A 26,088-nucleotide genomic window follows, 5' to 3' on the forward strand; every position below is an offset into this window, starting at 1 on the left:
CCATTTTGCATAATTGAATTGACATTTGTTGTTATTTGTAAACTTCTAAAACAAAATGTAAAGTCTAAAAATAGATCATCTCTAAGAGTTTTGCATAATTGAGTTGGTAATTAGCCAAAGTGGATCCGATCGCGATTTTTCTTTCGCGAGCGCTCGCGATCGTCTTCGCGCGCGACTTTTCTTCGTGCGCGTAAAGTCGCCGTTGGTTCTCGCATTTTTCTCACAAGTCGCGCCGCCAGTTTTTCCTGCTCCCCACCGCTCGTTGCAGGTGCCGCCGCGACGACTCGTATCAGACTCATTGCAGGTGCTGTTGCGGTGCCAGCCCGACTATCGCGAATAGCGATGGAGTCCCTCACGAGTTCTGCAGAGGACGACGACGATGGTGTTGCTCGCGATCGCGATATACGGCGCAAAGAAAGTCCGGATCGCGTGGGGACCGGACGCGCACGATTGACCTTTTGTCAAGCCGTGCGCGGCTTGACATATATGCCAAGTTTACTTTTTTATTTGCCAAGTTGCCCGAAATGCAAACTCCAAATGCAAAACCATCGGATACCTTTCTTTTTATTTTTGGTAAATTACAAGAATGCAAAGTCCAAATACAACTCTAAAAACATAGAAATAAAAAAATGTTGGGTTAAAGTTGAATGAAACTTACAATCCTATATAAGGATTCAAAATACATAAAAAGTTTCTATTATAGACTTTAAATAAAATAGAGAAAAAAACACATGAAATTCAAGAGAGAGAAACACAAAGAAAAGTCTTCATAAGATTATAATTCTAAAATTCCTATGATTTTACACATGCTATGAAAATCTAAAGGAAATTCATAGGGTTTAGTCATTTATGACACAAGTATGTCATATTATTAGTTTTTTTTGGTTTTGGGTACTGTAGCACTTTCGTTTTTGTTTGGCAATTATTATTCAATTATGGACTAACTAGACTCAAAACATCGAATCTTTTGAGCCTAGTTAATCCATAATTAGACAGTAATTATCAAATACAAACGAAAGTGCTACAGTATCCAAAACCCAAAATTTTCACCAACTAAACAAGGCCTTAATCATTTATCGGTCATACGAAATTCATACTAAACGACTGAAGTATGTCACTAAATTTGTGATAGAGGTAGTCCTTAGTCACAACACAAAGACGCAAGGTGTTTATGCATTATTCTAAAGATATAACATAAAACCAAGTACAACAATAGGCTTATGAGAAGTAATAGGAAAAAGAAAGTAAACATGACACCATATAATAATAAAGAACTTTTTTATAGACAAATATGAGATAACTATTGTATAATTTGGCTCTTATACCTTTACTTATAGCCAAAACACTTAGTTCTATTATTAACTTTATTCTAAGTGTCATAGTGTAACATCCTAAGACCCATAAAACACAGTAAAGTGCTATTACCCTACCCTATGATGTTACTAAAAATGAAATTTTAGCAACAACAATTACAATATTATTAAAACATAAGCAATGTGAAAATAATAAAAGATTTGCTAGCTTAAGTTTAAACATTCAACCCAAAAAACTTTTGTCAAAAGAGACAAATCATGTACGAGAAACGCTCATATGGAAAGAGGACTAGTTTGACATATGGATTTGTTATCTGAGAAAAACACTTTCTGATTAAAAAAAAAGACTTCATATGCTATGTGGGCCATTAATTTATCTTACTGTACACGTGGATGTCAGATTTTTGTGATAATGACCATTGTACCCTTATGCATTGGGGCCGGCCGACAGCCTTCTCAGCTCGGCGGTGGCGAGCGCGCTCGCCGCTCGGCGGGAAGAAGCTGTGCCGCTCCGCTTGGCGCACATCTTCGCCAAGGTGCTGGAGATCCCCTTCGCCGCCGACGCGGACGTTTCCTTCGAGGAGGAGGCGGCAGCGCTGCGGTTTGTCGCCGCCGCCGTCGACGGAGCGCCCGCGCGCTCGCCGTCAAGATCCACCCGGGGGTAACCAAGGTCGTTGTCCGGAGTCCGGTCCTCTCCTCCGGAGGCGCCAACAGCGACGACGACGACGACGGGGCCGCTGCCTTCGAGTTCAACCGCTGGCGCTTCCACCTCCTGCCCTGCACGCGCCACTCCATGGTCACTGCCACATACGCCGAGGGGCGAGGGCGAGCTCGTCGTCACCGTCCCCAAGGGCGCCAGCCCCGACGACGGCGACAGCGATGGAGCCGCTGTCCTGGGTTGCATTACCATTTGAAACATCTCCATTTCAGGGAGTTGGGCAAGATTATGCTGCCCAGTTCCGTAATGATTTGTCTAGGCTCCCTGACATGGAACGCCTGCTTGTGCGTCTTCTCTCAAGCTGGTAATTTAGTAATTAGTATATTGTATTGTATATCTGTAGGATCTGATGCAATAAACTGGATTGCTGCACCTTTTGGTTGCGTCAGAATACTGTCTTGTGTCTTGCTTTTCTACTTTGGGATCTTTGGAATCTTTTGCCTCTTTGTCTAACCTGAACGACTCAAGCAGTGAAGCTACATTTTTTCTGCAGTGATGAAAACAAGAGAAGGTCATCAGTTGTTCTCTATGAAGATGCACCAGAGTTCAGATAGACTGCTTCAACAGTTTACTGTGCTGTGGGGTGCCAGCACCCAGCAGATGTTCCATCCATGTTCTTCTGTTAGTACATTGATATGCACCGAGGGATTTCAACTAATGATTTGCTCTCCCCAGGTAGAATAACAGCTCTCTTCACTTCAGTATGTTTTCTTTTTCTCAGAAACTATGAGTTGCAGTCTACAAAAAAGGTAATCACAATGTTTTTTTCCCGCTTGTATTTAAGTGTAAATAAGTACATAAATATATAAGCGAGCTGCTACTGTTGCATATTTGGTTTGCTAATATATATCTACTCAATTTACAAATAGTGTGATCCTTACTACCAACTAATACTAACAAAAAAGAAAAGAAAGGCATTCTTCAGAATCTGATTCAGCTATTTCTTTTACAAAATCTGTAATGTTATGTAGTCAATTATTTTGTTGTTGTGCATAAACTAGGTACATTCTTGTGTTGTTTTGTATAAACTAGGTACATTATCATCATTCCTCAAAGTTCACTCCTCTGTTTTTGGTATTAATTGGAGTTGGACAGTTTGCTTGGGGCTAGTTTTGAAATCTGTGTTTCTTCTTTCTTTCATCCTTTGTGCTAAGTTACTGCATATTTCTTTTACTTTGCCTGAACACATGGCAGATTTATTGAATATGGTTCGTAGATGTTCGATTCAAACTGGGATCTATGTTAAGAACTGAAGTCCTAAGACATTCTAAATGTTACAACCAGGGTTTCTTTCGGTACTGATCTCCAGAACTGAAAGAACTAATATAGAACTTTCAAAGGCTGAGTCAGAGACAGAATCAAAATTGGAAGGCATTCAGAACCTGATTCAGCTATTTGTTGAGTATCACACTGAGTGGAGGCAGTTGGCTTCTGTTGTTGCTGGTAACACTTCATGGCTTCATGCAATATTTTCCTTCTTGCACTGTAGTCTATCACAACAGCTTTAGTTTTTAACATTGGTTGCAATGTTCCTAATGTTCTATGATATTTCCTCCTAATTGCTCTCTATTATTTGGCGCCAAAAAACAGGACAGTCAGGACTGTCGGTGGTGGCATAAAAGGAGCCAGCGTATGAAGTTTTTTTGATGGTCCACAGCATATGAAGTTTTTCAGTAGCGACCAAAGAACTAAGATCTTTTATAATGGCTTGTAGGAATTGGCTCAAATGGAAAGGGGTGTTTGTCATAAGAGAATGACCCTCGGAAATTAGAGTTCGGTTCCCTTATGCCAAGCGCCCCAGTAAATCGCCCATTTAATGGCGCGATCCAATATAACATTTGACATTAATTATAGAATATATAAATATTTTAACAAAATCATACAAAAAATAAGGATAACATTAGCAGTGGATAGCACTGTATATCAACCCAACTACTGAAGATGAATCGCAGTGGAGATAAAGTATTTTTGCAATAATTGAAGTAAAAACGTTAACACAGGATGTTCCTAGAAACAAACATTAGCATGGGGGAAAATAGTGTTTCTAGGGCAGGTCCTCTTATGCAGCCGTCTCTGAAAATAAATGGATCTCCAGGGATGATCCATAACATAGCCTGGCTTAGCATTTCTAGAGGTGGGTTGCAGTTCAAACTGATCTTGAAAAAATATATAGATGCTTGTGAAAAATCATTTGCGTAGAACTTTCTGGCCATTGTTCCAGGTAAATATGGTGTTGACTTTTCAATTAGCAAGCCGTATACGGTATACCAGACCACAGGCTAGGTCAAATCTGCCGTGTACCTTCTCTGCTTCCAAGTCATGAAACATTCTAACTACTACCATTATTCTTTTAGTCATTGTTGCTTTCAATTTTGGTATCAAGCCATGCATGCTTTGGGCAGGAGCAGGACTGCAGTATATACTAATACCAGCTTTATTTGCAGTGAAAATGTTTTCAACTAAGGCTCTATGGTGTGAAATGTGTAAGTCATCAGACACTGTAAGCTTTCTACCTTTCCTTGTGATAACGGTACGGTGTGTGTTCCCACCGATGATGACCTGCTTATTAGCTAGGAATAAGATGGGTTGGTCTATATGATGTTAACACAGTATACGTACAGTCAGGGAGGTAGGTAGGACGACTCATCACAGGTCATCATCAGTTCCTATCCAAATAAATCCCTGGTTTAATTGGTTTCACTTGACTTGGGGCACTTTTGAATTCCAAGACAACTAGTGGACTCGAAAATTCATCCAGTCGATTCAGAAAAATGATGAAAATATCTTTTCTTTTAATACAGACCTCATGTAGCAGATTACCCAATTTTGAAGCAATTGATGATAACAATGCTATATTGTAAGAGTAATTGATGGTCAAAGCATATTTGTTTCTATACACTTGCACAAATATCCTAGTATGCGATTCCTCAAAAAAAAAAAATCGTAGTATGCCAGGCAAGGGCACCTCCAAGAAAGTAAGGAGGTTTCCATTTAAATTTCACAAGAGGTAAAGGACCTTTGTGATGTTTTTTTCCTACTAATATACGTACAAAGCGTGGGACTGAAGGAGCTACGCTAGGCTCACCATTTCATCAGTGCTTGCTTCCAGTCCTGCATACCCCCTCAGCTCGGACCTCGGGGAAGATGCTCAAGGCCATGATCCTCATTTCGGTGCTGCTGCTCGCTGTTGCTTCTCTACCTCGGGCACAATCACAAAGTACACCTCTCTCTCTAAGTACACAACTAATCCTTTGTAGAGTCATTACTTGTTCGAGCATGGAATGGTTTGGTTAATGCTTCACAATAATTCCTTTGAAATTCATGTGGAATGTTGGGCATTCTAAAGGAATTTTGGAGGAAACTAAACATGATCCACAACTTCATTGTTTTGTTTCCTATGTTTTCCCTGGAACGTTTCCAAAGGCATATTTCTAAATTTTTCTTTGTTTTGAAATCCTATAGGATTTGTCATCCCTACGTTTTTTTCCTATTCCTGCGTATTGTACATCTTAGGTAGTTTGTGCTCCAAGGTTAATTGGATTTTTCTGAGTGTGGTCCATGGCACAAACCTTTGCCTGCTTGCTATGGCACTGATGACGTGACATGTTGTTCATGGCAATAACTGTACTTTAACAGCATGCCAACTGGTCTTGGTCTAGTGTAGTATTTTTTTTAAAAAAAAAATTTCAAGAGGGGGGGGGATTATTATGCTCCACACCTGATTTCATTGATGGTTAGAATATTTTCCCTTGGTGGCTTACATGAAAGAGAGAATTCCCAGAAAGAATATACATTGAGGAAAGCACATTGAGCTACTTTGTGTTTCCAATGGAGGCTTGAAACAGATCATCTGCTACTGATTTCTGCCTTCTTGGAAGCCTTGTTCACCATAATTTAGCGTCAGCTTGGCAGGAGATAAGAACCTTACATAGGTTGGGTGGTTTGTTGCGGAAGACAACAACATTTTTTTATGTTTTTCTTTGTGTGAGAGAAAGAAATAGTAGCTAGAAACAATATGACAATCATATATATCTCCCATGCATATACCTGGTTCTCTTTTTTTCTTTGATGCATTGTTTTTCATCTTGAAATATATATCTTGTTCCAGATGGCTCGCTGGCCGTAGGGCAGTCTTTGCAAGTTGGTCAAACACTTGTTTCAGCACAAGCTATCTTTGTGTTGGGTTTCTTCACGAATGGGGACAACACATATCTAGGAATATGGTACAATTACATAAAGCCTCAAACAGTCATCTGGGTGGCAAACCGTGACAACCCAATAAAAGGAGGCAATGGAAGTCTTACCTTCATCCAAAGTTCTCTTGTCCTTCTGGATACAAGAAGAGGAAGCACCCCTGTATGGTTTACTGACTCACTCAACACCAACAATCCACAAGCCTTCCTTCTTGACTCTGGTAACCTCATCATCAACGACACCACCATGTCTGGGAGTACTCCTGGTCGAGTACTATGGCGAAGTTTTGATCATCCCTGTGACACATTGTTGTCTGGCATGAGAATTGGGTACGACACGTCGGCAGCGAATAATGGCTTGTTGCAGCTTGTATCATGGAAGAGCGAATCGGACCCGTCTCCTGGGGACTACACCATCAGCATGGATCCGAAACGACTGCCTGGACTGTTCTTGTTCAATGGCACTGATTTGAAGTGCAGGACTGGTCCATGGAACGGCCAGGGCTTCAACGGCCAGCCATATCTCAAGACGACGAACGATGTGGCGTTCTACATGACTGTGCACGAAGGCAGCGCTTATTACTCGTTCATGGCTTTGAACACATCAGTCCAGTGGCGACTTGTCCTGACGCCAGATGGCATTGCCCATCGCTGGTACAACAGCAACCCCAACAACGAGTGGGCTGAGTACTGGTACTGGCCTCAGTCTCAGTGTGATTCCTATGCGTTCTGCGGTCCGAATGCCATTTGCTCCAGTGCTGTCTGCCAATGCCTGCCGGAGTTCCTCCCCAAGTCACCCATCGATTGGAACCAGAGGAACTTCGCTGGTGGCTGCGTGAGGAGCGTGTCACCGTTTTCTTGCTCGTCGGCGAATGGGTTTAGCAGGATCTCACTTGTCAAGGTCCCTGACACACAGAACGCCACCTTGGTTCAAGTCAAGAGCTTGGATGACTGCAGGGAGCTGTGCTTAAGGAACTGCTCGTGCAATGCTTACGCTTATGCCCTGCCTGGAGAGGGCGACTGTGTCATGTGGTCAGGTGATCTGCTCGATACTGTTCAGCTTACTTTAGGGACCAATGATCTGTACACTCGGATTTCCCATAATGATGATCCGTCTCACACAGGTATGTTTCGATGATCATTCCTATCAATGTAAGAGTTTATTTAGTACTTTATTATACTATAAATTTGAATCCCTATTCTTTTTATAGATAGACAAACTGCTATCATTGTCTCTGTCTCTGTTGTTGGAGGGTTCCTGCTTATTTCTGTATTGCTAGGATTTTGTTATCGTCGAAGCCAACGAAAGCATTTACCACTAGTACTTGGTACGCACGATTACTATTTATCATTCACGATTTTTATGAATGATCAGGATTATACATCATTTCATTCGTGAAAAAACTTGTGCAATCAGAATTGTTTGGAACAGAACATGAGCGTGCACCAGGTTCTAAGCTTACAGCCCACCTTGAGCAGAGTTTAGATCTGGATGCTATCAGAGTCGCCACCAACAATTTTGCTGAACGAAATAGTATCATTTCTACCCGATCTAAGACCATCTACAAGGTACTTAATCAGTTTTCCTTTTGGAGTTTTGGTTGTGAGTCTGTTATTAAATTAGTATATATGAAGAACTTGTCATCATTGGCATTGCTCAGGGAACACTACCGAATGTTGGTGATTTGACAATCAAAAGAGTAAACACGGAAGCGGGGCTTGAGGAGTTAAAAAATGAGGTGAAAATTCTTGCAAGGCTTCACCACCCGAACGTCATAAGGATGATGGGATCTTGCATAGGGAATAACGACAACTTAATATGCTATGAATATATGCCCGGTGGTAGCCTTGATGCAGTTCTTTTCGGTATGTTTTTTTTCTTGTAATATAAGTGGATGCAGACATAATTATCATAAGAATAGTGTCATTTGTATAAGATGCATGTTGGTCTTACCAGCCATGAATCTGAGGTGTGTGCAGCTGAAGATGAGAAGTACGGAGTGCTCGACTGGCCTTCACGTCTTTGTATCTTGCAAGGGATCTGTGAAGGATTGCTATATCTGCACGAGCATTGCAGAATCATTCATCGTGATATAGACCCCAGTAATATCCTACTCAGTGATGACTTGATCCCCAAAATCTCAGACTTTGGTCTTGCAACGCTGCTTGATCAAGGCCAATCTGAAGGAAAGGCAGAGAGCTTTGAGGGAACACGGTGAGTGCATTTTGCAGCCATTGCACATGCCTTTTTTTTACTGTTTAGTTCTATGCGTTTCTGGTGTCTCGTGATGAGCAGAACCGATCACTGGCAGTGTGCTTACTGATTAATGCATGAATGGTATGATACTCAGGTCATACAGCGCTCCTGAGTTGTTCCACCGCAAATCGTACTCGGCGAAGTCCGATGTGTACAGCTTCGGTGTAGTACTTCTGGAGATTGTAACAGGCTGCAAAGCGGCATCGTTTCGTAGAGAAGATGCTGATGACCTCCCTACATATGTAAGCTGCACACTCAGCAATGTATATATGACGAAAACGTCTGGTTTCATTTATAAATATTTGTGGTTATTTTTCTTCTCACTGTCAACCTTTAAGTTATTTCTTAACTTTCGATGAAGGTTCGGCAACACTGGACTCAGGGAACTGCCGAGCAGTTGAAGGATCCAAGAATGGGTGATGCTCCCAGAGGAGAGGTGTCCAGATGCATTCATATAGGCCTCCGTTGCGTTCAAGATGATCCAGACGTGAGGCCTACCATGCCATACATCAGGAACACACTAGCAGCAATTCGCTCTTAGTGTTGCGATGGGATGATCACTTGTGCGATACACACCAATGTATATATATATATTATTATCTATTGTTATCACTGGTTCACTTTGGCTATTAATTATACATTCATGCATGAAATATATATGAAGGCTGAGGACAGATTTATTAACCCCTTTATCTAAAAATAACCACCGATTCACTGATGCATGCATTCATGGCTACTACTGGATTGCATCCAGCTGACCTGGCCGGTTGAGCCGGTCGTGATGAGTATTCCTGAGATTACAGAAACTGTGTAAGAGCATCCCAACCGTTTTGCATATGGGCTTTGCATTCTTGTATTTGCAAAAAAAAGTCAAAAAACATATATCTAATGGTTTGACAAATGGGCTTTGCAATTTTGTTAACTTGGCAAAAAGAGAGGAAGAATTGGCATATATGCAAAGCCCGTTCTCGGTTGGCATCTGGGAAGTTCGCGTGAAGTCCGTGGCTTGGGGTCGCGGTCGCGCGTTTCTGCGATGTCCGCCGCCAGAACTTCGCACGAACTGCACGTCTTCATCTCAACACCGGCTTGATGTGGTCTCCTGGAACCCATCGACTCCATGCCGGCAGGGACTCAACACCGGCTAGGACTGCAGCTGAGGGCAGACCAGATTATTGTTTTGCCGGTGATTACTCCAGCCGCCAAGGACTCCAGCAGCCACGCACAAACACCACTAGAGCGCGACCTGGTGCCTCGTGCAAAAAAAATCCCGCCAACTTTCACCCAACGCGCCACTAGGAGAATAGATCGGCAAAAAAAAATAGTTTCATTTTTTTTTGTCAAGTAAATAATGCTAAACCATTGGAGATTGTCTCTTTTCACCTTTACCAAATTTATTTAGGACTTGACAAACTCCCTCATTTGTCAAACCAACTATGCAAAACGGTTGGGGATGCTCTAAGCTGTCTGACAAGCGAGACGACGACCAAAGGGCAAAGGTGAATGCATCGCTGCATCCGCCGCCCTGTCTCCAAGTCCAGGCCAGAATCCAAGCGGCCACAACTCGCCGCCCGCCCGTAATAACGAAATTAACGATATTATACGACAATTCACCGAGAAGTTGCTGGCCACTGCTCATTCCAACTGACATGCCACCCCATTCGGCTCGCAGAAATTTAGCTGTTCATATTGATTTGTTGTGAGAAACAAAAAAAAATATTATTCTTTTGCTGAAAAATAGTATTGATAAGTTCTAAGCGAACAGGACGACAATGCCGAGTTTCAAAATCCAGGCATTAGGTAAAGACGAACATACCTCGATGCTAGCTAAGGCCTTGTTTAGTTCACAAAAATTTTTCAAGATTGTCCGTCACATCGAATTTTTGGTCGCATATATGGAGCACTAAATATAAACGAAAATAAAAACTAATTGCACAGTTTACCTGTAATTTGTGAGATGAATCTTTTGAGGCTAGTTACTTTGTGTTTGGACAATGTTTGTTAAATAAAAACGAAAGTGCTACAAGAACCAAAAAACCATTTTTTTTGCAAACTAAACAAGGCCTAAATGAAATATCATTCCAAATAATATAACACCTTTCATTCGAAATAAATGGGTCCCGCCAGGTTGTATACCTAGATATGGAACGTTGTACACAGCTAGTCTCCGGCATTATATGGTGAGGTTTTACGTTAAAATCACTGTTTTTATATTTTATTTATTCATTCTAGGGGTGCATTTGTATCGTACCTCTAAAGACATTTCGCCTGTACAAATACATCATTTTTTTTTACAGGAGCCTTTTACTCCGTAGTGGTGGAGCGTGTGTACGACCGAGTGCGCGTGACAAGGACGCGGCGGGGGATCCCAAACAAAAAAGGGTTGGGCTGCCTGCCTCTCTGCCTGTGGATCGTGAAACTCCCCCGAAATCCAAATCCGATCAACTTTCCCACTATCCGATGGAGATTTCATGTCTTTTTGTTTGCTAACAAAGCACAAATCCATCGATCCACTCTTCTGTCTTCTCAATCAACGCAAGACGGAGAGGAGGGAGGCGGGCCAGCCAGCCAGCGAGCGAGCGGCTCGCCGACGACGACCCTCTCCCCGTCCACGGAAGCACGGCGAGGATGGGCGCCGCATCCCCTCCTCTCCTCCTCCGCCTCCTGACCCTAGCCCTGGCTCTCGCCGGGGCCGCCGCGGGCAGGATCTCGGGCCCCCGCACCCCGATCTCGCGCGACATCTACCACTCCAGGTGAGCTGCTGAGCACCTCCTCCCGTTCCTCCGGTCCACCGCCCGCAAATCGTGTCCCGCTCGCTTCCCCCGACGAATCCCGCCGCCCCGGCCTGGTGCCTGCTCTGTCCACATGCCTCCTCTACTAGGCGGGCGCGCAGCCACTGCCCGCGTCAGGTTGATCCGGTTCATGTCGCGGACTGCTCTCCGCTCATGCGTGATTGGTCTCACTGGGATTTACGCTGTCGCCTGTGCGTAATTTGGCTTTGCTTGCTGCGCGTTTCTACCCGGCTGAATGTAACCGACGCTGTTTCCTCTAAGTACCAGTTGATACATTATAGGCGATGCTTGTGTAGAAATGGCATGATTCGACCTCAGTTGATACATTGCAGGCTATGCTTGTGTAAAAATGTCATGGTTCGACTTCGATCTCTTTTGTAGTGGGATTCGACCTTCCTCAAGGGCGGGATTGGCGTCGTGGTAGAGTCTACCCACCTGTGGCCGTTTTTTTTTGTTCAAAATTTATGCAAAAAAATAAGGCTGTCCACAATTCACTTCCATAGACGCTCCCACCTTGTGTGGGAATTGGGATTCGACCTTGTTGCTGCTACGAGCTATGTAATTTGCTAGCTTGCCACTCGCTGGCAATTTCACTTTTCGGATTTTTGGGATGCATAGTTTGGTGGTTGGGACTTGGGAACCCTCCACCCTTCACTTTTGTTTGATAAATCTAGTTGAGATCCAAACCTGAGAGCTGCTTGCTCTCTAGTGATCTGTACAGTTTCTCCTTTAATGAAAACATGGCTCTAACTTGTCAGTGCTTAGTTTCCTTTTTCCTTCCTATATGATGACATAATATTTTTTTCCTCTTTTCTTGCTAGTGACTCTCTTCTGCGCGAAATCAAGTCTTTGGTTGCTCGGCACTCCGACAAATTGAGTGTGAGTGGTTTCCCTGTTCTTGTGCGACAGTCTTTGGTCAGTTTGCTTTGTCTCCAGCAGTCCCCTTTATCAAACTCTGAATAATGTGTTGCAGATGGACACTATCAGAACCAGCAACAAAGGCTATTCTGCGGAGCTGTTTGTAGTTACATTTAATCACGTGAAGGAGAGCATGGATAATGGCTCCAAAGTTCATATCCTTCTGGTCAGTTTCGAGCTAAAGTTTCTTCACTCTTGCCCCCCCCCCCCCCCCCCCCCAAAAAAAAAAAGGTTCACTCCAAAAGTTGCTCAGGATCAAATATGAGTGTTCCATTCCAATATTCACCACCATTTCAGTTCACCTCTGTGAGAGGAAGCACATCGTAAAAGAAAAAAAAGCTAATAAACACATGTCTTTTCATTAGTATTTGTGTGTTGATTAGTAAATTAAATTATTGATACCTTGCGGTTTTGACAGAAAGGTTCATTGTCTTCCAGAGCTTTGGGCAGCATGGCAGAGAACTTATTACCTCTGAAGTTGCATTACATCTTCTCTATATTTTAACGGAGAAGCCTAAGATCGCTGGTGTGGATCTTTCATCCTTTGAGAAACTGTTGGAGAACCTTGTGATCAAAGTGAGTCTTTAATTCCTTATTTGCATTCAGCTCTTAAATAATTGTTAATTTATACATGTACCCTTTGTTCTATTATGCCCTGCACCGGACTAGTGTAGCATTGGGCATGATCTTTATAAATGTATTGGATGGAGTATTAGGATGACAATTTTATTGTTCTAGTTTAAACAGTATGGATTTGGCCTTGAAAGTAGAAACATTATCATTACATGTCGATGACATGCTTAGTATTGTCAACTTTGCCTGTCTCCTTTGGTTTGTCCCCCCTCCCACTATTTTGTTTATTATTGTTTTGTATCAGTACATAATCACATCTTGGTGTCAGGAGTTCTAGTGTTTTTCACATGTGGCTTTCTTTTTTAGGTTGTGCCAATGGAAAATTTGAATGGTCGCAAACGTGTCGAAGAAGGGGACATTTGTGATAGGAGAAATGGTGATTGGTCCATTTCTCACAAATTCATCACTACAAGCAGTTTTTATGCCAACATCCTTTTTATATATATTTCCCTGTGGCAGGAAGAGGAGTTGATCTTAACAGAAATTGGAGTGTTGATTGGGGAAAGAAAGAAAAGGTGAGTATCTCAGTTTTCACAGGAAAATTCGAATACCTCTCATCACTTGCATGTTGATTATTTAAAGAAAAGGTGAGTATCTCAGTTTTCACAGGAAAACTGAATCTTGGCTAGCAGTAGCTCGTTGTGTGTGTGTGTGTGAATTTCCATGTTTCACAGTTAGTTCTGTCTGTAATTATTGACAAGCTTGTGCAGTTCCACTTCATAGCAAGCACATAAGTACTTTGCGCTTGAAATCTGGCCCAGGAATACTCCTTTTGGGTACAGAGTTATATCTATGGAGAGTTGGATATAATTGTGGTTTTTTCATGCATTACCATGTATATTCCATGGCCGCTTCGGGTTGGGTCTTGTGCAGGTCTTTACAAATGACTATGTTTTGTGGGATCACTGGATGAACTTTGTAGTTCAAATCAAATATACTATAGCAGGAAAATCTAGGCTTATTGCCATCTACAATCACTGTTTTTTGAGTCAAAAATTAGATTTTGCCCATGCATTATCGTCTATATTCCTTGGTCATTGTAGTGCACTTGGGTTTAATCCTGCCAACGTTTTGTCATTCGCGGATTTTGAGCAAGTGGGATTTTATATGTGACATGTTCATTATTTGTTCATTATTTTATTTTATCTTGTATGTTTCTTGTTGGGTCCAATCAGAGTCATATAAATATGCATGCTACTAGTCTATTGACTTTTTGTGTGTGGATTTTCATGTATTACAGGACTATGATCCATATGAGGAGAATCCTGGTATTGCTCCTTTTAGCGAACCTGAAGCCCAGATCATGAGGGAACTATCCAGGTCGTTTAAACCTCATATTTGGGTGAACGTGCATTCTGGAATGGAGGTAATTCAACCCTTATATTCTGTTGACATCCTGTATGTGATGCATAATAACAAGTTTGATCATTGCTATGATGCAACTAAGACACCAAAAGATGACTAACTGACCCTTCTGGAAAGAAGCTACTTTCAAGCATGTTTTCCATCTTGGCACTTGTAAATCTTGATTACCAATTTTTTCATTCCTAGACTTTCTCGGGCTACATCATACAAAACATTCTTTATCATTATGTGGCCACTGGCCACATGCTAGTGTGTCATGAGGAATGCCCAAGATATAATGAGAAGAATATGATATGCATGAGTATTATAGATACCCTTTTCCCTTCACAAATGTAGGAAACAAGATGCATATATGGTTTATCTATTGGGTTGTGATTCATGGTATGTTCACCTAGCACGGAATACTATGATGCCTGGTTTGTTCATATTTTATGTGAAATACAGCTACTACCATGATTATTTTTTGGAGTTCTGGAAGATGAGTAAAAGGCACATTTCAATAACTATCATAAATTAAAAATAATAATAACAAAGAAAAACCAATATAGAAAGAGACTTATTCCTTGTTGCACAAAACCCTTCTGATGTACCCCTAATGCTGCTGAAGTGCTAATTTATGTCTGTCTCGTCTTTTTTCTGTTCAACCTTAGGCCTTATTTATGCCATATGATCACAAGAATACCACACCAAATGGAGCCTCTGCGCATTTGATGCGGTCAGTTCTGGAGAATTTGAACCGTCGCCATTTCCAAGATAGCTGCCTAGTTGGGTCAGGTGGTGGATCTGTTGGGTATGTACATCTAGCATGTTCTCATTTCCTCATATAACCCCCTGAAGTTCTGTGAGTTCGACAGTAGCATTAAGATAACTCTCCAGCAAATCAAGTATGTTCATATTTTTTATCCTTCTCTTACCAGATATCTTGCACATGGTACAACAACTGACTACTTGTATGACATTGCAAAGGTGCCAATGCCGTTCACCTTTGAGGTCAGTTAATCTATTGTCTATAACTCTATTTGGAGCTGCACAAAGCTGTATATAGACATAATAGCACTGAGCTGGCGTTGCTATTATTCAGATATATGGAGATGAGAAAGCATCTACTGACGACTGCTTCAGAATGTTCAATCCTGTTGACAAGAAAACATTTGACGTATGTAAATCTTGCATATTCCTGTACCTCAGGATTATTGGTGGCATTGTTTCTGTCTGATCTCTAGTGTTTTTCCCCCCTGACCAGAGAGTCATTAACAAGTGGTGCATGGCATTCCTCATTCTTTTTGAGGAAGGCCTGCGAAACCTACGGGATGTCCAGATAGTATCACAAGGCACACTGGAAAACTGGGTCCCCATTGGAGGAGACATTGTCGAGATAAATGTGGAAAGGAAGAGTAGCCGTGACAGGAGGAAACTGGAAGGCCTCGACCTTGGAATGCAGGAGCTAAGGACGTACTTCCGGCTATTTTTGCTGTCAACATTCTTGTTGATGTTCATGTTCTGCACACGGATATCAAAGAACAGAAACAGAGACTCCGGTAACTTGTTTGATCCTTGAATGAATACCAAAGAAAGCATATGTTGGGGTCGCCCTCTGATCTGAATTTCGGGTGCAAGAGTGATTTCCGATTGTTGACTCAGACGAACAAAGGCATGAAACATTCAGAGCTGGAACACGGCTCTGCTTCTGCACCCTGCTATTCAGACTTGGAAATCCGTATATTTGGACATGACGATTTGTGACAAGGCTTGTAGGATCAGAATGATGTCAGGCAGTGTCTGTTTAGATTACAGTAGATGCCATGTGGCTAATTGTTAACAAAAATTGTAACTGTAAGCTGTAAAATTGTCCATATATCAGTTTTTGTGATGCATAGGTTTTACTATGTTTTGATGGTTATTAGTGCACCCAGCACTGGCTATGAAGGCTACATTTGGTGGGATGAATTGGTGTAACATCACACTGCTCGAGTGATTTATGATGCGGTGGATGTGAAATTTTGATGGCCTGAATTTCCTCAAGATTCTCAAATTGCACGGCTTTTTGGAAGAAAATCCTGAGACCTCGGTCCCTCTATATTCCATGTTCAGTGTGTATTTTAGTTATCCAAAAGATCAGTTCAACGAACTGTATGTATGTCGGTGTATAAATAGAAATAGCATCACGTATGACGACTACAGACATGAGTATTGACCAATTAATTCAGTATACACGTCTTGGTCCAGCCGGCCGCCGCATGCTGGAACCAGGAACTGTACACAGGTAGGTTTGGTAGTTGCTTCCACGTACCCGTCCCATCCATCCATCCATGCATCCTCCTAGAAAACATGTCGGTTTCCAAATTTCCATAAAACGAGAAGCTACTTATATATACAGCTAATTAACAGATTGATGATTGATCAAAACTCGCATATATATTTTTGAGTAAAAAAAAAGAGAAGAGCTACTGACATCCGTAGTCGTCGCAAGCATCGGCCGCAGGCAGAGCGGCATGAATCTCGAGGCAAAACAATGTACTAAGTATAACCATATACTTAATGTATATTTGCATACTTGACATACATGCTACCCTAGATCATATAGTATAATCATATACTTTGTCAATATACACTTTGTCGGTGCATATACACCCTAAATCTAAAGTTATACACATGAGAGTAACTACTCCCTGCGACTAGGAAAGAATTTCCCACATATAATTAGCTAGTATCATTAAATAGATCATTAAATATATACTTCATAATACAAACTTATTTGAAGATATAAATATTATACATATTTTCTACAAATCCAGTTAAAATCGAGAAAGTTTGACGTATATATATCCTATAACGACTTCTATTTTTGGTATAGAGGGAGTATGGGTTCTCAGTTGACCAAGTATAATCTCTCACTAGCCATGAAGCTGAACTGACGACCAATAATCAAGGAATATGAAAGTTCTAGTGTAGGCTTGGGGCCCGAGTATCTTAGGGGGGGGGGGGGGGCGTATTTAGAACTGGCTGAGTGAGAACCCTACCAATAGGCCATAGGGACATATATATAGCATTCATCTCAGGAACATTGCTAGTCTTGGGAAATTCATGAATAATCCCTTCAATTCAACACACGGAGTGGATTTAACACGTAGCCTTGTGGCCTGGCCTTAAAGAGAGGGTTGTTATGTCAACCATAAGGTCTTGTTTAGTTGCACATAAAATTCAAAAACTTTTCAAGATTTTTTGTTATATCGAATCTTACAGCACATGCGTAAAGTATTAAATATAAATAAAAAATAATTAATTATACAATTTATTTGTAATTTGTGAAACGAATCTTTTGAGCCTAGTTAGTCCATTATTAGACAATAATTACTAAATACAAACAAAAATACTACAGTTTCTAAATCTAAAATTTTTTAAATCTAAACAAGGTATGTCGAGATCCGTGGTGGCAATTGGATAAAATAATGAGGTAGGTGATGAAAGATGTTGTACTTCCTCCGTCTAAACAAAAACACAATTATAAGAAGCGTGCCGATCAAAGTAACTTAAGCTTAACCAAATTTATAGAAAATAATATTAATACTCATATCTCTAAATAAATTATTGTAGAAAAATATATTCTATATCGAATCTAATAATACTTATTTTGTTTTATAGTAGGTGTTGATACTTTTTTTTATATAATTCTAGTTAAAGTTTAAATTGTTTGACTCTTCATGATGTGAGAATTACATTCTTTTATGGACGGAGGGAGTATCAAAGATTTATGCAGCAAGACAGAGGAGGGAAAAAGAAATCAAAATCAAGACGGTCATCGTGGCTGTTTTTTTTTTTTTAAAAAAAGACGGTCATCGTGACCACCCGGAGACATGCGGGCTTAGCTGCTGTTTGGTTTAATTTGTAGTGAGAGCAAAATATATACACTGTAGCTGAGAATGGGGATCGAAAACAGCCAGCTAGAGCTGGCTGCTGAACAGCCATCGGCTAGCCCGTGTCGTCTCGTCTCAGTCCATGTGTTGCAATTTTGCTCCGAAAACAACATGCATGATGTCACTTTGTTTGTTTGATTACACGCATATATATGTTGAAGCTTTAATTAAATACACGCATGTCATGTTGTTGTTCAAGTTTAAGAAGGAACAAGAGAGCATGTGCTGGTGGTGACTGGTGACCCTCCTGGCCTCCTGCCTTAGAATAGAAACTTTTTTTTTCCGTGTCCGACGATCGATCCAGTCCAGGGTTTACATATATTAGATTTTATAAGTACTTATTATTAGATTAGATCAAAAAAGCAGTCATCATCCCTGAGGTGATGAAGGGAAGAAGAGACGATAGATGCTCACCAAACTGGGGTCCATGGGCTGGCTGGACCCTACACGTAGTTACAATGAGACAGAGGTGGCCCATTCCCTATTCTCCATTGCCAAAGACCCCCCCCCCCCCCCCCCCCCCCAAAAAAAGTTTTCACAAGGTGGGCAGCCAAAGGGAGGAGGAACAGGCTGCACGCACGCCAAGTCGTCCCTTCACCAACGCATCGCATCGCATCGCAATTTGCATCAAAAAAAAAAAAAGAAAAGAAAATCGTCGTCGTGCCATCCATGAACATGAACCATCGATCGTCCAAAGCGAAGGACGATTGCAACCAAGTCCGTCTCCACCAAACCAAACCAAACCAAACCAAGCGCGGCAACTTGCTTGGCAACCGCCTGCCTGACCCTGACGTGCCTGCCTGCGTGCGCGCCCGCGGCCGCAACGCCACCTGCCGGCCACCACCACTGCACCGCCGTACCCCTCCCGTCGGCCGTGTGTGTGCTGTCGCCTCGCCGCGCGCGCCGCTTCCCTTCCTTCCATCTCCATCTCCTTGATAACCCCGTCGATCGCGCATCGTCCCTCCCCGCGCCGTCCTGCGGCGGCGCTTCCGCTTCCTTCCTTCCGCTTCCGTATATATATATATATATATACATATATGTATATATGGCCAAGTAGCGAGCGAGCAACGTAGCCTCCTCCTCCTCCTCCTCCTCCTCCTCTTCTCCTGCCAAGCGTATACTAGGCAGCAGCCCGGCCGGTACAGGCAGGCGTGACGACGACGAAGATGAAGCCCGACGACGGCGGCGGCGGCATGGTCACGACGACGACGGCGATGATCCCGCCGGACGACCTCCGGTCGCGGCGGCGCCTGGCAGCCGTGCTGGCGCCGCTACTGCTCTTCCTCGCCGCCGCGCTGTCCTTCCCCTCCACGCTCCGCCTCGCCGCCATCCCGCTACCAACACTACCGCGGGAGCGGCCGCTGATGACGACGACGACGACGCCCCACCAGCCCGGCCGTCGGACCACCACCACCCCGACCTCAACAACCGCGCCGCCGCCACCGCCACGGCGGGTCGCCGTCTGCCTCGTGGGCGGCGCGCGGCGGTTCGAGCTCACGGGACCCTCCATCGCGCGCCACGTCCTGACCAGCGGCGCGTTCTTCGCGGTCGTCCCCGCAAAGGCTGCCGCCGTCGACGTGTTCCTCCACGCCCCGCTGGACGCCGACGCCTACAAGCTGTCCCTCCTGGCGCGCGCCGTCGCGGGCGGCAGCACCAGCACCAGCAACAACGTCAGCCTCGCCGCCGTGCGCGTGTTCCGGCCGGAGCACCTCGACGAGACGACGCCGCCGGCGCGCGCGCACGTGCTCACCGCGCACAACTCGCCCAACGGCATCCAGGTCGGTCTCTCTCTCTCTCTCTCTCTCGATCTCCCTCGGATTATTGCATTGGTTCCTTGTTCCTTGCGTTGCTTGCATGCCATCGATCATCCTCCTCTACTCTGTCGCGTCACCGTCGTCGAGTAGATTAGATTAGTTTCAGTTTTACTTTTAAGCTTAGGTTCCCCTGTTCGACTACCATAGCATCTTCTTCTAAACTACCCTGAAACTTTTGCTTCGCCAAAAAGAAAAAGATCGTTACGCTTTTCGTGGTTTCTTTTTATAATAATAACTGTCTTTTTATTTTTTGTTATTGTTATTTTAGATTTGGGTCCCCCTTATAGCTTATTAATCGATCACTTGGTGCTCTTGATCGTTTATTACTGCTGCAATACTCCTTCGAATCCTTTTTAGAAAATTTATATCATTTTAGTTTTTTTTAAAAAAAAAATATACAAGTGAAAATTTCGAAAACTAGGTGTAATTCGTGTAATAGATTCCGATTACTTGATAAACACCCCAAATGCATGCGGTTTCCCAACCACATCATGATCAATCAGTGCAACTTGCTGCTGTGTAGATAAACCGCTGGTCCAATGCACGCATGCAGGCTTCTATAAACTGTTCGATTTATTACTTTTCTTAGTTCTAAATAAATTGACTTAGCAAAAAAAAAGACGGAATTATATATATATAAAAATAAGAGGGCTACTTGTAATACTCATGAGAATCGTGCATGCATGGGCCCACGAAGAGCAGCTAGGTACAGTAGTTAGGTAGCGGGCGTGACCGATCATCCCTCGAAAGGAAATTGCATATTTGTAAAATAACAATAATAAAAAGTGAATAACTATAACTAGGCTACCGATGAAAATGTATTACATATGCATATAATCAACGCCGTACGTTTTGTGATAGACAAATAATGCATAGAGATTAGACTGTGACAGCAGCCAACGCATGGGTTCATCCAGTCAATTACGTGTGCAATTAACATTAATATAATCCAGGCACAAGGCAGTCACGTCTCTTAGCCCACGGAAAGCCCTCTCATGGTTTGAGCAGCGTGGTGTGCGTGTCTATCCATGCGTGGCGTGAGGCGTCCGTGGTTCAAGGTCACCTGAAAATGAAACCACCAGCAGCATCATATCGCCGGCCGGCCGGCCGTCGTCGTCGGGTAGAAGAGGTAGAAGAAGAAGAAGAAGACGGCGGCGCCGGCCGCCGGCCGCCGGCCGCCGGCCGCCGGCCGACGAAGACTTGTCGCGTGTGGCGTACTTAGTCTAATTGCTTGTTCGATGCTGCCACTACTACCGCGACAGATCTAGCTAGAGCCAGCAGAGACGACTAATTAATTATTAATCATCATCATCATCAAAAGCTAAGCTGGCCAGCGACATGCCTGCCTGACAACTGACATGCATGACCCTCCTGCCGTGATCGATCCATCCATCCATCGATATGGTGGGCTGGGTCGTCGATCCAAAATTCCAAACCCGACTAAAATGTCGTCACCAATAATCCTTCTTGCCCTGTTGTTCGTGTCCTTTCCTACCTTCTCATTCCAATAAACTATAGATTTGATGATAGAAGATGAGCTATTTTAAGTTTTTAGAAAACTTTATAGAAATGTTACCAGCACGTACGAGCATGTGGCTTCAAGAAAATATAATCACTACCACAATCCTGAATTGCCTTAGTATCAAAAACCGCCAAGTAATAAATAGGTAAAACCGTCAAGATAAGTCCAGTTTTCTGTAGTAAATATAATATAATATAAAATTAAATTTTACTAACGATATTTTTTTATACTATGATAATATTATTATCTATTTTTATGTACATTTGGTTATTCTATACTTGTATCTTTTTAATTACAAGTGAGGAAATACCACCTGCAACTGCAAGTTACAATTACAACACGCTAGTACGGTACGCCATGGTACTATACACGTACGCTAATGCTAATGCTAATGCTACGTGTCATTCCCACAAGCAAGCAAGGCGACCCGGCCCTGCCCTTTGGTCAACGGTGTACAAATTGTACACCCAACCAATTGTTCTTCTTTTGACAAGAACCCAACCAATTGTTTACCTTTGTCCCCATCCATCCAATTGATGAATTCCTGACTACGAGTAGTAGCTAGGGTGTATTATAAATAATCAGATTATTTGTCTTATAAGCCGTCTTTTTTCTACCAATATTTTTTTCTTATAAAAAATTATTAGTGAATACAAACTGTTTGTGATCGATCATACCATCGAGTCAAACTGTACATGTTTGTAGTCAACGGAATCAACGATACATGTGTATGCAGGCTAGCTAACACAAATTCACACGGTTTTTGCACGCGTACGATTCTCTTTCTGCTTACATGCATGCATGCGGCGAAAAAGCCAATTTGATGTTTCTTTTTTTTCTAAAGAAAAATACTGCATCCCCAGACACAGACACAGGCAGGTAGACATATTTGGGATATATATTAATTTTTTCCCATCACATAATGAATCTCAGACGACTTAATAATCTACTTAAACAAATAGATTTAGATCGATATTGCAGTACTCCTATACATAGTAATAGTACTAGGAAGAATCACACACACGTGAAATGAAAGCAGACAAAGACAAAGAAGAATAGTAGTAGCTGCTTTTTCAAAGTCCATATCATCTCATCATCACTTTTTTGTGTGTGTTGAAGAAAAAGACATGAAAAAGCACCTGGCCACCCAATTCTGCATGCACCCTTCCAAGAAAGTCGATGAGTACTACCTGGTACCGGCACCATGATACAACAGAACAGAAAAGCTTGAAAATAAGGCTCCCTTAGCTTGAAGTTATATATCGGCTGAATTTGTTAGCCATTCACAATGTTGTTTTCATCAGCAAACAGTAATTTTAACCATGGTGACAAGCGAACAAACTCAACATGTTGTTGTTTAGCTGCTTATTATAAGGTAGTACGTACGCTATATTATTAGCTAGTAAGTATATGCTACAGTTTGCTTTTATCCTGATTCCTGAATTCCTGACCCAGATCGATCTTGTCATTCAACTGATCGATTACTGTCTAACTGAAGCATGCTTTGCTTTGCAACAAAAAAAAAAATGCAATTGTTATTGTACAGGGCCTGCTGCAGTACTTCCGGCTGGTGGAGGGATGCCTGGACCTCATCCGCGACCGCGAGTCCCGAGGCAACTTCACCTACGCCGCCGTGCTCCGCACCCGCCTCGACGGCTTCTGGACAGCGCCGCTCCGTCTCGACGCCGACGACAACCTCCTCCTCCACTCCGCCACCGACTACTACGTCGTCCCGGAGGGCTCCCGCTACGGCGGCCTGAACGACCGGCTAGGCTACGGCGGCCGTCACGCCACGGCGTCCGCGCTGTCCCGGTTGTCCATGCTCCCGCAGCTCGCCGCCGCGGGCTACGCGGGGCTCAACTCGGAGGCGGCGTTCGCGGCGCAGCTGGCGGTGTCGGGCGTGTCCGCGCGCGAGCGCCGCCTGCCGTTCTGCGTCCTCAGCGACCGCCAGTACACGTTCCCGCCGGTCACCGGGTACGGCGTCCCCGTCGCGTCCGTGGCCAGCGCCGGCCCGCTCAGCGGCGCCAAGTGTCGGCCATGCCGCCCCGCATGCGTCGGCGAGTGCGCCGAGCGGAACGTCGCCCGCCTGCAGAGCGGGTGGAGCTGGACTGAGTACCGCAACGGAACCGTCGAGCTCTGCGACGCGTCGGAGCCGTGGGAGGATGGGTGGGAGGCGATGTTCGACGCCGTCGCCGGAGATGACGCCGCCCGGATTAGGCGGAGCGTGGCGAGGATGGGCGCCAAGGAGTGCGTGGATCAGATGGAGAAGTTCAAGGCCCTCGCGGAGAGGTGGGACGCGCCTAGCCCCGCTGAGATCTGCCGGATCGGGTTCCGAGCCCGGGCAGCGGCGGCGGCGGCGGCGACGGCGAATACCTCCGCCGGCGGCGAGCACTGACAGTGACTACTTGCACGTACTACCATGACCAACCTTGAGTCCATGGGACCGTGATAGTCGTTGGTTTTCTTACCAATTTGCCCTCCCTCTTCTTAGAAAATACACACAGCTTTATACAAGATTATTAATTAGGAATACGAAGGAAGTCACCGAAAAAAAAAATAGGAACACGAAGGGGAAGGTCAATATAAGAAAAGGGAACAATTGATTGGGATGATAGTGGTACATATATACTACAATACATAGAGATATACTCCTATCTTAATTCTTGTGTAGAAATTTTTTTACAGCAGCTAGCTGATAGCTCAATCTATAGTTTTTTTTATATATATAATAAAGGCATGTTCAGAGACTAGCTAGATATACAGAGAATGCAATGGAATATATATATCATTCATTTTTCTGGGTTGTGTAGCACAGTGATCATACATGCAGCCTGTTCACTTGGGCTTATCAGATTCAGTCATTCACAACAGCCAAACGAACAAGTTCTTTTTTTTATTTGTTGGGTTGCAAATTGCCATGTTTGCAAGATTTGCAAGTCTTTTTTTGATGGTTTGCAAATTGCAATGCTTGCAAGAGATCGATTGGTTACAGGGTGGATGGTTAGTGCTGGTCGGTGCCTATAATATAAAATCATAGAGGATGAGGCATCACATCGGTCATTGGTGGACCTTAGCAAGGCAAGGCTACCGATGGACAGAGGGAAGAAAAGAAAAGGGCGGCAGTTGAGGTTTTTTTTGTTACGCCGTCGCACCAACATTGATCCATCTGAGATCATCTCGATCTGACGTCGCCGTCGCCATCTGTCTTTCTCGCGCATGTTTTACGCCTCCTCGCTCCTCTTCAATTTCTGGGATGTTGTTATACACATGCTCATCTCAATCTATCTGTATAAGAAATGCACATCACATGGTTAGTAAAGTAGTAAGAGTAAGTCCAACATAATTACTTCTGAATGAGGAAACCTCTCCGTACTTGGAGTTTGAGGGCTCCTAGTCGTTTTTGAGTCCTCAAATTTAATCATAAGCTTGTTCCTACTCCCTTGGTTCCAAATTATAAAATGTTTTAGCTTTTAGATTGATAAGTTTTTGTTGTGCATCTAGATAGATATATATTATGTTTATATCCATAGTAAAAGCTATGAAACTAGAATACCAAGCCATCTATACTTTGGGTCCGAGGGAGTCTTAGCCCTCAAATTTGTGAGGTCACGTAAGAAATAGAGGTGCGAAGGAGGGCGCACCAACTTTTTTAATGTCTCAATAGAGACTATGCTGGAATGTATTTTGTACCCTGCCAGCTTTCAAAAGGAGGTTAAGGATCTGAATAGAAATGGAGAGGGGCCGCTGAAATTGCTAATAAGCACGGTAGTTTCTTCCATGGGACAATAAGGCCAGTCTCAGTGGGGGTTTCATCAGGATGTCATGCACATTTATTAGAGCGACATGTCAGCAAAACTGTACTTTTTGCATGAAACGAAGAGGAGAGAAAAGGAAGTAGTTTCACCATGGTGAAACTCCGCTGGCGTTGTTTCCCACGCGGTGAAACAGGATGAAATCTCCACTGAGGACTAAATCGTTTCACCATTTTGCATGTGATCCAATCATTTTGCAGTAACTAAATGCTTTGCCCAGACTAGGAAATATCAAGGTAAAACTCATGCATTGCGGATGTTGTTTCATTGTTCGTTTCATTGATGCTCTATCAGTAAATTTGTCTTGAAAACCGTGTATTGAAATGGGCCATTGAGACTGGCCTAATGGGCATGGGATGGGCCATGATGGCACCATAGACTGTCTGACTGGCTGCTTTCTTCAGCTGGAGCAGTGTAGTAGTACGTGCCTGCTGTGATGCTGTCACCTGTCTCCTTTGTCCTATTGGAGATGGAGACGGAGATGGATGGATCCCAGGCCAGCTCCCACGGCGGCCGGCATGGCTGCTCATCTGCCAACACCCCAACAGAAACGAGGACTGCTAGTACTCCTAATAGGTCCCAGCAGCAGCAGCAGCAGCAGCAATGCTTTCCCCTCGTGAAGCAATCGCTTCGTCGTCCTCCGCTCCTGTCCTCAGCCGCAGCCGTCTCCGTCCATCAGTCCATGCATGTTCGATGCTCCTAAGACGTGTTTAGTTGGGGTTATTAAAATTTAACAGGTTCCTAATCTTGCTGCTTCTTTTTTGAAAAAACAATTCCTAATCCTAGCTGCCTCCTAACTGCTGTTGCTGCTACGTGCCACCGGCAGCAGGATGGTGCTCG

The 26,088-nt window shown here is 43.5% G+C and overlaps 3 protein-coding genes across 19 annotated transcripts; all 3 read left to right on the forward strand.

Moving 5' to 3' along the window:
- LOC8085220 (receptor-like serine/threonine-protein kinase SD1-8) lies at nt 1,765-9,180 on the forward strand. Of its 16 annotated transcripts, none has more exons than XR_002452501.1 (12): nt 1,765-2,335; nt 2,525-2,706; nt 3,316-3,474; nt 4,476-4,531; nt 5,128-5,248; nt 6,140-7,348; nt 7,436-7,552; nt 7,642-7,793; nt 7,886-8,090; nt 8,182-8,439; nt 8,576-8,723; nt 8,843-9,180. XR_002452501.1 is itself a non-coding variant. In XM_021459942.1 (12 exons), exons 2-12 carry the CDS (start codon nt 2,667-2,669, stop codon nt 9,020-9,022), a joined length of 2,607 nt encoding a protein of 868 aa, XP_021315617.1. In that variant the 5' UTR covers nt 1,766-2,335; nt 2,525-2,666; the 3' UTR covers nt 9,023-9,180. The 16 variants fall into 16 exon arrangements, 15 of the variants coding, with proteins under 15 accessions (XP_021315617.1, XP_021315619.1, XP_021315620.1 ...); XM_021459942.1 differs by having other exon boundaries at nt 1,766-2,335; nt 7,657-7,793; nt 8,205-8,439; XM_021459944.1 differs by having other exon boundaries at nt 1,766-2,335; nt 7,505-7,552; nt 8,205-8,439.
- On the forward strand, nt 10,813-16,208 carry LOC8085221 (metallocarboxypeptidase A-like protein TRV_02598). 2 transcript variants are annotated; one of them, XM_021460217.1, is made up of 11 exons: nt 10,813-11,231; nt 12,092-12,149; nt 12,244-12,354; nt 12,627-12,764; nt 13,128-13,197; nt 13,281-13,336; nt 14,062-14,187; nt 14,837-14,976; nt 15,104-15,176; nt 15,268-15,342; nt 15,430-16,208. In XM_021460217.1, the coding sequence occupies exons 1-11, from the start codon at nt 11,107-11,109 to the stop codon at nt 15,742-15,744; spliced, it is 1,287 nt and encodes a 428-aa protein (XP_021315892.1). In that variant the 5' UTR covers nt 10,813-11,106; the 3' UTR covers nt 15,745-16,208. The 2 variants fall into 2 exon arrangements, with proteins under 2 accessions (XP_021315892.1, XP_021315893.1); XM_021460218.1 differs by having other exon boundaries at nt 10,816-11,231; nt 12,611-12,764.
- On the forward strand, nt 18,655-24,312 carry LOC110434522. The gene is made up of 2 exons (XM_021458678.1): nt 18,655-19,878; nt 22,983-24,312. Exons 1-2 carry the CDS (start codon nt 19,267-19,269, stop codon nt 23,829-23,831), a joined length of 1,461 nt encoding a protein of 486 aa, XP_021314353.1. The 5' UTR covers nt 18,655-19,266; the 3' UTR covers nt 23,832-24,312.

Source organism: Sorghum bicolor, chromosome 4 (genome assembly GCF_000003195.3).
Source record: "Sorghum bicolor cultivar BTx623 chromosome 4, Sorghum_bicolor_NCBIv3, whole genome shotgun sequence".
Lineage (NCBI taxonomy): Eukaryota > Viridiplantae > Streptophyta > Magnoliopsida > Poales > Poaceae > Sorghum > Sorghum bicolor.

What these genes read in the sequence shown, in the direction of transcription:
- LOC8085220 (XM_021459940.1), top strand. Translation starts at nt 2,667, where the DNA reads ATGCACCGAGGGATTTCAACTAATGATTTGCTCTCCCCAG. An exon ending in TAATGATTTGCTCTCCCCAG is followed by an intron (nt 2,707 to 3,315) that starts GTAGAATAACAG and finishes TGTTACAACCAG; the next exon opens with GGTTTCTTTCGGTACTGATC. An exon ending in GATCTAAGACCATCTACAAG is followed by an intron (nt 7,794 to 7,885) that starts GTACTTAATCAG and finishes GGCATTGCTCAG; the next exon opens with GGAACACTACCGAATGTTGG.
- LOC8085221 (XM_021460217.1), top strand. Translation starts at nt 11,107, where the DNA reads ATGGGCGCCGCATCCCCTCCTCTCCTCCTCCGCCTCCTGACCCTAGCC. An exon ending in GGCACTCCGACAAATTGAGT is followed by an intron (nt 12,150 to 12,243) that starts GTGAGTGGTTTC and finishes AATGTGTTGCAG; the next exon opens with ATGGACACTATCAGAACCAG. An exon ending in CAATGCCGTTCACCTTTGAG is followed by an intron (nt 15,177 to 15,267) that starts GTCAGTTAATCT and finishes GCTATTATTCAG; the next exon opens with ATATATGGAGATGAGAAAGC.
- LOC110434522 (XM_021458678.1), top strand. Translation starts at nt 19,267, where the DNA reads ATGAAGCCCGACGACGGCGGCGGCGGCATGGTCACGACGACGACGGCG. An exon ending in ACTCGCCCAACGGCATCCAG is followed by an intron (nt 19,879 to 22,982) that starts GTCGGTCTCTCT and finishes GTTATTGTACAG; the next exon opens with GGCCTGCTGCAGTACTTCCG.